This window comes from Epinephelus moara, chromosome 18 (genome assembly GCF_006386435.1).
Source record: "Epinephelus moara isolate mb chromosome 18, YSFRI_EMoa_1.0, whole genome shotgun sequence".
NCBI lineage: Eukaryota > Metazoa > Chordata > Actinopteri > Perciformes > Serranidae > Epinephelus > Epinephelus moara.
The window spans coordinates 15500897-15511369 of NC_065523.1; the positions used below are offsets into that span (position 1 = coordinate 15500897).

General features: G+C 42.7%; 1 protein-coding gene across 2 annotated transcripts in view; it reads right to left on the reverse strand.

The window, feature by feature from the left end:
- Positions 1 to 1308: 1308 nt before the first annotated feature.
- The window catches only part of lasp1 (LIM and SH3 protein 1), a 36971-nt gene continuing 27806 nt past the window's right edge, over positions 1309 to 10473 (reverse strand). For both annotated transcript variants that reach the window (XM_050069595.1, XM_050069596.1), the window contains exons 5-7: positions 6806 to 6884; positions 5728 to 5837; positions 1309 to 5034 (exon numbers count right to left, since the gene is read on the reverse strand). In XM_050069595.1, coding sequence (XP_049925552.1) covers positions 4861 to 5034; positions 5728 to 5837; positions 6806 to 6884 — 363 coding nt within the window. In that variant the 3' untranslated portion in view covers positions 1309 to 4860. The remainder of the gene's footprint in view (positions 5035 to 5727; positions 5838 to 6805; positions 6885 to 10473) is intronic.

Sequence of the window (10473 nt, forward strand, 5' to 3'; positions counted from 1 at the left end):
CTTTTTGCCCCAATTTATCTTTAAAGAAAATGAAAAAAAAAAAAATTCTATGCTTATAGTGATAGTAGATCATCAATGAGTACATAAACACGGGAGAGAAGAAATGAATGATTTTCACGCAATACTCTTCATCTTGTGATGAGAGGCTAACATGCAGATGGTGTCTGAAGCAAGTGGGCAAAATCGGGTGACTGCCCAGGAGCTCCAGACGGCCCCAGAAGCCCCAGGTTTACTGTCACTGGCAAGGCAGTAATTAAAATATATATCAGGGTGAGGGGTGGGCACATCTCCCCCAGGTTATAATTAGTCTCGCCACCAGACATTTAGAGATCTCCGCCTTCTGATTTAGTTAAGCAAAGCGTCTAAAGACTGACTTGTGAGTCTAGGTTATAATATGCTTAGAATGTCCCCCCAATATAACGATAAAAACATAATAAATAAAAAAATTCACATGCCACAAAAGGCAACCATTCACCAGCCTCTGGAGTAATCACTAGCAAATGTAATCATAACTTAAAGTAAAATAATTGCTATTATTAGTACTACCAGTTCTATTATCACAGTGTGCTGCAGTGTAGGTAAAGTCAGCACAGTTACGATTTCATTAATTGTAAATTTGTCAGAGAATTCAAAATTTAAAGCACTAAATAAATACAATATCAACTGAGGTGGCCTCCAATTATGACATCATCTTCAGTCCTTGTCTTGTAGAGGGCCCATTTTATTTTATTTTGTACTTACATGGGGCATATTCCTTTATAAATTTGCCATTAAATTACCACAGACTAATAGAAAGACAGAAAACTTTGGGTGACAGTATTATTTCAGCGAAAGGAGTTTCCGCTCCACCTGCCACATACCCAATAGGTACTTCAAGGTGAGAGGGAACAAACAAGAAGTATAGATTGGGAGGTTGAGAGAGGTGGAAAAGACCCCAACAGCACATTTTTGCCTCCATATGGACCTGTCTAAAAGACTAAAAGCCAACCTCAGATTCATTCTTGTTTGGAGTTTTGCCTAACTTGATTTGCGTTTTTTTCCGATGATGTGTCTCTTGAATGCCTGCTGCCTTTGATTTAGCACCTGGTTGCTACTTTTTATAAAGCCCCAACCTCACCCGAGAGTGTGGGAGTACACACCCATAAACATCCAGAGCACAGAAAATAAGAAAACACAGGCAGAGGGCATAGTCCCTGCATGAAAATACACCTCCACACACTTCTATAGGGTCATACGTGATGATTGTGTGGGATTACTTTTGTCCCACTATGCCGCTACACAACATAAGTTACAGCCCAAACAACAGTATGAGGAAAAAATGACATTTTATTGAATCTGCAGAATCATAAGTACAATTTGAAGTGCTGTAACAGGGCAACAGGAGATGATATCAGGTCCTTTATTCTGAGTATGTATTCAGAATGAAATTTGAATACAGGTGTATGTCAATGTGCATATGGTATATTTATTTTTTTATTCAAAAAAATAACAAAATTATACAAAAAACAAAAACAATTTAAGATGGAATGCACAAAACCAGTCTGAATGCTAAACCTGATTGTGGATTACACGATTTCACTCTGCAAAGTCTACAGTATATAACCAGTATCATAGAAGCGGGGAATGATTCATCAGAAGCGCAGGAGCCTACAATGAAGGCTGAAGGAAAGAGGGATGTCAGCAGACAGGCGGACAGGATACTAAGACAGAAACTGAATGGAAACGGGGGTTATGATATGAAGTTACAGTTCAGTCGATGAGTGATGCCAGAGCAGAAGAGCGGTATTTGGCGCAAAGAGGTTAACTCCTGACTAATATCCAGGTCAGACAAACAACTTGCCCTGCCTCACAGCCTGGGAGATAGAGAGCTGTCGACCCCCTCCCCCTCCAGCCTCGCACACTTACATCACCACACACTCAAATTTGCCTTAACGAATCCATCCTGAGCCACACTTACACAACACTGGCCCATCCTTGGCCACTTTCTTCATTTCATCCAGGACACCAACTGTCACAATCGACGCCCTTAAGGCTAGAGGAAGTTTGGATTGGACCTAATCCGCAGAGTAACAGAGGCTACCAGTGTGAGTAGCTTTGTTATTAAATTAGAGCAAACATCATCATAAGCCAGGAACAACATCATCATTTCACTCAAAACCAAACCCACCAACTCTCCAGTTTACCCAAGAGAAACACAACCATGAGCTCTAAAACAGCTTTCCCATCTAGCATCTGTTTTGCAAATAAACTTGTCCCGTTGTCAAGTAGAGGTTAATGCAAAATACAGGCATACATACAGTGTGTTCATTTAGTTTGGCAACCTATCAACCAGTTTGAGGTGTCTTTTTTTTTCCGATTAAGTGATAATTTTCATCAGCACTGTCACAATTCATCACATTAAAAAGTTGCAAAATTGTATTAATGTTCAACACCAACTTGCACCAAACTGGATTTCCCCATGAGTCACATTACTTCCCCTCAGCCACATTCACAAGAAAAAAATATGAATCACTTTAATCTGCAGGCAAGCCACTTCCCAGAGCACCATGACCTGTAAAAACATTTTCCCTAACTCACCTTTATGATACATATACAATTGTACAATGTCATCTAGCTACATAGTGAGAGCCTTGTTTCTTTTAATAAAGCTGAACATTTTTCGGCCCCGACCCAACCTTCAAAACGCACCGCCCTGATCGCTCATCAAGTCGCAGTGCATCACGGGAGAATGAAACAGCGAGAAAAGGGGGGAGAGGTGTGTATGGTCAGGGGCCGATGAGATTATTTACACCACTGAGAATTGGTCGAATATCATTTTTTTAAAAATCATATAAGGTCCTCACAGAAACGCAGTATCTAAAGTGAATGATACAGCATTTCTGTGTTGCAGCCAGCAACTTAAATGCTTGATTTTGTTGTTTATGAACCAACTTTCTTTACATCATAGTGACCACCACCGACCATATGCTGGAAAATGTTGGTTGGTCAAATACAATTTTGGGATTCACCTGCCAGATGGACAAAAAACAAAAACCTTCCTGTGTTGCATCAGTGCTCGGCCCTGTCATGCAGGTGACAGGCCAGGCTTTATAAATGTTCTCAGGACCAGAGCATGAAATAATTACTCATTTCATGCGTACTTTAAATGCCGTTCTGTATCTTTACTCTTTCTTAGAAACTCCAGAATATTAAACAGCACGAGCGAGAGCCACTGATCAGAAAACAGGCTTGAACGTGCCAGCATTCAAGCTGCCAGCACTGTTCTGACCTGCAACTGCAGGCTGGTTAATCCCACAACTGATCTAATACTGCGACTGCACATGTCTAGATAAACACTTCTGCCTTGGTTCATAAATCGAGTTGCTGGTTTATTTTTTTATTTAATACACTGACTTTTTTTTTCTTTTTTCTCCAAAATAAGCATCTTACAATAACAAGAAAGGCAAAGAAAGGACAGTATGAGAACGACATTTATCACAGCCAAGGATTGAACAGTTCCTCTAACATTAAATGGAAAATAAAGACTGGAATGGTCACTCACAATAACAGTGGAATGAATTTAAAATTTAAAACAAAAAAAAGAAAAAAGATTCACAATATAGAGTTGTGCTTGGCCTTCTCTTTTATGAAATGTGTATTCTTTGTTGGTGATTTTGTAGCAAAAAGGGGGGCAAGGACTTGATCTGTTCCCATCTCCTTTCTCCAAAACAGTTGAACCTTGATCACCATAACTCTGTGATTCTCTCAGGACTGAAGGCATTCAGGCTGCAAGAAACAGGATCGAGGGTGTATGCACTGCACACCCACACCCACTGAGGTGACGCGTTCAGCGTGGCTGCAAGAGATGGACTGATAATGTCCCCTAACTTATCCCTGATCCCTCCTGTATCCGACACGCCTGAGGAAGGCAACGACAGGAGGTGCTCTTCAGTTAGGCTACAATTCCAGTTTCACAATACCCACGATGCAGTGCTGAACACGAGGGCGCCTACTCAAGCGCACCATGGCGAAATGTGTGTCAATCTATACATATATTAAAAACCTCTCTGTTAAGACTGATAACTGGCTGATTGGTGCAGCAGGGTTAGAGGTTAAAGGAATGTACACAAGTCAAAAATATTCAAGCTTAGTTCTGATAGACTGAGATTCTACACTGTGTTTCCAGTCTGGCCAAGTTCACGCTGCAAAATTAAAGAAAGAAAAAAAAAACACACAAACAGGCCTATGAAAATGCCACACCCGCCCACACTTGAAACTTATTTTCTCCGCAGAACAATGTCTGCAGCTGTGGTGACTGACTCGTGGGGGGAAGAAGGGCTTTTTACATTTTTTTTCCCCCCTTCCTTATTTTTGCATGATGTTGTGCTAGGACTGTTAAGTGCTATAGCTAGGATGAAGCTATGTGACACGGCATGACCCCTGACATACTGCGATGAACTGTGAGTTTATCTTCTAAGACTTTAATTTTTCCACTTGTGACAGCACTTTGAGAGTGGAGCCAGGTTGGGGAAAAGATAAAGAGGATGACGAACCATCCAAACAGAGACAGACATCAGCACGGACAGACAGACAAAGAGGCAGGCAGACAGACAGAGAGACAGAGAAAGACAGACAGACAGACAGACAGACAGACAGGTAGAGGGTGTCTGTGGTTGAACAGTGAGAGCAGAGCAGGGATGCAGAAGAGGGTGGGGGTGGGGGCGGGGGCGTTCAGGGTCTCACAGGACAGATTAAGGAACAAGAGTAAAATCAAGAGAAAGCGGCGTTAAGATGAGATGGCACTGGGCTTTTCCTTTCCTTTCTTCCCTCCCTTTCTCTACCTCCTCCTTTTTTCTCTCCTCCTTTTTCTTTTCCTCTCGCTCAGATGGCCTCCACGTAGTTGGCAGGCAGCATGCCCTGCTGGCCAGTACGCTGCACGCGGCCGTACATCCAGCCCTCGTCGATCTGCTGCACGTCTATGATGACATCTCCGTCCACGAAGGACACCTCGTCCTCATCGGCGGCAGAGTAGTCGTACACTGCCCTGTACCGCTTCTGTGGACAACAACAAGAAGCTCAGTTAGTTCTTGACGAAAGCCGCCACCACGTATGGTCTGCTAGAAAGGAGCTGCAGCGGGAAATCATCTATTAGTGTGTGCTTTTTGATTTCAAAAATGCACAACACGTGTCTGCTAAGGAACTAACTACAGTGATAAAATGTGGCTCACTTACTGTCTAAAAGCCTTTGAACACTAAGTCCGTATTTTTGTCCGAAATTGTGTTAATCACGCTTACACACAGACTACGAAACGTGTCGATGTAGGTTTTCATGAAAGGGTTAAATTTTCATTGCTATTTTTGCATTTGTCAAAAAGCTTTAGAGAACAGTTTGACCAAGAAGCACTGAAGAAAATGTGGTGTAACCTGTGGGACATATCCTCAATCAGACAGAGGAATGGCGTGCACATAACTCAGATAGCTCACTTCCAACAGGTCAGACAGTGATATTTAGGAGGGTGATGATGACGAGGAGGAGGATGTAATAAAGGGTGAGGACCACACAGACAGAGAGAGAGTGACCATGAGTGGCAACAGCCAGGGAGGTACCTCCGGGGGAGAGAAGCAAGTAGCAAATGTGTCTTTACATTTTGTCTTCTATTGCAAATTTTCGCAACAACAAGAACAATAAAACACATTGGACTCAGTGTGCAAAGGTTTGAGGGAAGTGGGGGAAAATGGAGGACCTACCCCAGCACTGGGAGGCGGGGCAGCGGCCACTGGTTGCACGGGTTGCACTGGTTCAGGAGTTGGCTCATAGTGGAAGTTCTGAGAGGCTGCTCCAGGCTGCTGGTAAGCCGCTGGTTGAAAAAAAAAGAAAGAAAGAAAAGTGAAAGGCTGATGAATGAGCTGGGCTGAGCTGTTGCTACTCTGTCAGACTTATTGGGAACTGAACTGTGATTGTTTTGGGGAGACTTTATTTTGATTTCAATCCATATAAAGCACATGCATGTGTTTATTCTCGTCCTGATGTCTGCACTGACTTTGAGAGAGTGAGGAATTCAAAAAACATCGCAAGCCAAGACACGCATCCAGTAGGTCTTGATTTCCTTGTTGCACAATCTACTAAACAATGCCTCTCTGTGTCTTGGTGCAAACAGCAGGAACATTTAAATACTTAGCTGTAACTTTTCCACCGAGCTCCTAATGCGTCCGTAACTTTCTGACATAATATTGTTCATATTTATGACTTAAAAGTTGCTCATTTTTGAAGCTTCAGCAAGCAATCTTAGTGAAACCTTAGTGAAGTTGATGAATTTAACCATATCAAGTCACATTATAAATTATTGGAACAGCTTGTCTGACATGATTTTTAAACACAGCAATGTCTACAGCAATGCAACTATTAATAACTAAAGTGTTGAGTGCAGAGGAGGACGATGGACAAGTTACAACAAAGATCCCTGAGTGGTGTGCTGAGGCAATACCCAGCCTGTTGACCTCATACAGCCTGTAGCAGGGATAAAGCCAGGCACAGACAAGGCAAGAGGCTTCAAGAAAAGTGTAGATTGCTGGTGTACTTTTTACAGAGAACCATACATTGCTTATATATTGGATTGAAGTTCACCCAGATCACACAAAAGCTAAATCTAGCTATACAGAAAGTTTTGGTTTTATTGTGAGGACAGTTTTCTGTAAACTATGCTCTTCTCCTACCTGCTGTTGTTCTACTGCTTCAATGACTATCACTACTATTGCTGAGTCTAGAACTGTGGACTGAGTGATCAGTAAAACACTGCCAAGCTTGGGTGTATGTTAGGAAGAATACCTGGGCTGGGGATGCTCGGCTGCTGATGTGGGACCTCTCTTCCCATCTTCCTCTTCTCAAAGTCCTCATGGTATGATATCTGCAAGAGACAAACTCTTTAAAGTCACAGCTAAAGATGGAGAATGCATGCATCTTCACACAAGAGCTTCAAATCTACAGGTGTGGTCGTCTTTTCAGGAAGCTGTCACACGGTGTAGTTCAGCTTTCTATCCACCAGAGGTCTCCCACTCGCTCTCCAGCACCCCTGTGTTTGTGGCGATAGGTGGGGCGCCCTACGTGCAAGCGAAGCCTCGGGAAGGCAGCTTGACGCTGAGAGGAAATGACATCTCGGCGGCCGGAAGTAGTGCGAGCTCAGAGTTGCATAGCAACCCTTGCTGACACATGAGGAAGAGCAGGTGATGTGAAAAAAAGGGAACCAACTCGAAGCTTGAACGCTTGGGGTGAGAATGAGCCAGCTAGAGTCAAGTGGAAACGCTGAGAGGTGGAGGAAGGGGGGGTCATATGACTAAGCACAGTTAAAATTATGGATATTACTACTCTCCCAGTGTAATTGAACATTTTCCTCTTTTCAATCTAAATCCTAAAGTAAGTAAAAGGAGCATCCGCACTAGAATGTCAGGTACTAAGAGTTCATGATCGACCTCCAGCCGCTCTGGCCAGCATGACGAAGGCAGCATTCAGTGTTACAACATGAAACAGGGCCACACTGATGAAACTGAAACTGAGTGACTGCTCTATGACTGCACTAAATAACCCGTCCCCCTTATTACCAGGCTGATAACAGACTGACTCACAGTGCCTCGGTCAAGATTTACAACCCTGATTCTGTCCTCGCTTACAGCCGCGCTCAAAGAGCCCACTGTGCTGGCGGCGTTAGTGAGGAGTGTGTTCACAGACTGGATGGGATGACGGGAGTGTTTGTGCAAGGACAGTGAGGCGAGTGACTGAGAGAACACAGCGACTGTTCTCAAGTGCAATATGCTAAGTGAGAGTGTGTGAGGGAGATTATTTTGGTTTGTTTTGAAGGGGCAGGTCGAACAGATGGTGTGTGTGTGTGTGTGTGTGTGTGTATTTACAGGAATTGTCCAGGATGCTGCTGAACTAAACCTCCTATACTTTGTACTTCTCAATCAACCTTTGCTACTTGACATGAAGACGCTGACAGGAAATGGAAGAAGACTCATGACAAAGGGTAACAGATAACAAGAATGATGGACGAGTCAGGACAAGTAAAAGTGAAGAGCTTCACATTACTGACATTCTGGGAAAAAGAGAAAAAGATGTAGAATTCATCTGGAGTCGCTCCCTTACGTTTGGCTGTGAATGACGCACTAATTGCAAGCAGATGTTTTGTTTATCAGTTCTGACGAAAACGCTTCAGGATGCGCCCAAATCCCTCTCGCCATAATGCACTTCTTCTCATCTAGATGTGGCCTGTGTGTGTGCACCCATAAATATAGCCTAGGTAATAAATGTGTGTATCTTTCTCTATCTTGCAAATTTGCTCGATCTTAGACATGCGAGATCTTTTGCCACATGAAAGCAGTGATTACCCATCACCCACCACACTAATTATGTCACTAGCAAGGCCAGTGCAGAGCGGGTTGTGTGTAATGACGTATGTTTTGTGTCTGAGTACGTTTCACATGAATAAAAAAGGCTTTTCCAGCTGACTTAAGCAGTCCAGGGAAACAAGGTAAACACTGCATCGCTTTCTACATGGCTGTTCCGTATTTACTGAGAAATGGCAAATCAATAAAGGGAGCTGAGGGAGAGAGGAGGGCAGAGTGGAGGAGAATCGTCCATGTGGAGAGTGATTTGAGGAGAATTCAATTGCTATAAATGAGGAGCGGTGTGAGCAGAGGAAGCCTGACATTTACTGATGTCAGTGAGTGACTCAGTAGGAGGATGAAAGATGAACAAACAACATGCAAAATATTATAAGACTTGAGATGTTAATCTGGTGAAGATCTCAGGCCCGACACACCAAACCAACATCAAAGAACGAGTGTCGAAGAAGGCTGACTGTTGTGTCGCCTCTTGTCGCCTGTGTCTTGGCTAAAAAGTTGCATTTGAATACAAAGCAAAGACTGCAGCTAACGACCAACTGGCACATACATTCTGCATCTGCGTGGGAGGGAATAACTTTGCAAAGAGTGCTCCAGAGATGATGGTTTTCTTTAGCCACTTGGTAGCAACCATCCTTTTTAAGACCCCTGAAGGCTTCAAAATTCACAAGTGGGGTATTTACTGACATATTTTTTTATGTCATAGAACAAAACAGAAAAATCATTTAAGCTTGTGTAACCGCAGAACTTATTTCAGGCATCCCACTTAAGACACATTCACAAAACCCTCCGACTTCGAGACAAGGGACCCAGGAGTGGCAAACTGCTAACTCATATCTGGATTTTAGGACTCATTCCTGGGGCACTTAATACCACCAGTTTGTCTGGGGCACGTTGAATCTCAAAACAGTGTGCGCCGTTTTGCTACAGTTTCCGGATTGAACGACATGTGTGCAAAGGGCTCTGAGCTATGTTTTGTCTTGTTTGGTGGGTGTATCAGAGGTGTTACACAATCAGAAGTATATCTAGTATATCTTTACTTATTGTAAGTTATAATTTACACTTAGTTTGACAATGTAAACGTGTGTTTCCCTTGCTAATAAAGCCCCTTTGAATTGAATTGAATTAAACCTGCCATATTAAAAGGTAGTGCGACTGCTTAACAAAACACGGTGGTGAAACACACCACTGTTTCTGTTTAAATAAACGTTTTGCTGGGGCTGAACGCTGCCCTGTATTCGTCAATCAAAAAGGAAATCTGGAAGGTCGACAAGACAGATTTAAGACATTAGTTAGTAAGTTACCCCAATACCAACACAACCTGATGCTGAAAGAACAAATATTTAACAATTATAGCTGCTGCGCAGCGATGGGTTGGGTCCGGGCCTTTTTAGGCAATTCTGAGCAACAAGCAAAAGAATTGGAAGACATTTAGGAATTTAGCAACACAAGCCTTTTGCATCAGCTGAGGTTTGAACTCACAACCTCTGAGACTAAGGATCAATTTCTATCTCACTGAGCTAATTACTCAGTGACAATTCATGTGTAGCTTCACAAATTGACTAAGCCAGACGTGCAGGTTTAGCAGCCATCCATGCATGGAAAAGCAGATTTCAAACCACTGTAAAAAATTCAGTTATCGAAACAAAAATCTGAAAATACACATATTGCATCTAGACAGCATGGAGATGTTGGTAATTTATTTTAACAATGATTGATTTCACCCAGAATGACACCCCCATGCAAAAAATCACCCCCCTGTGACCTTTTGTTGGACACTTTGTAGAAAATGGACACTTTTGTCCACTTGAAGGGTCATGGATAGGGTAAAAATGCATTACAGGGTCAAATAATGGATTTTCGTGCTGAAAGTTGAGATTTTGAAATTTCACCCAGAATGATACCCCCATGCAAAAAATCACCCCCTGTGACCTTTTAATTTGTCTGTGAGGGAGTTTTGAATTTTGAAAATGGACAAAAATGTCCAGAGGTAACACAAGGGTTAACTAGTTGAGCTATGTGCAAAGTGAGAAGCCTCAGATGGTTTCACACTGAAGTATTGACACTGGATCTTTGTGCAAAGTTTGGTTTATTTTCATG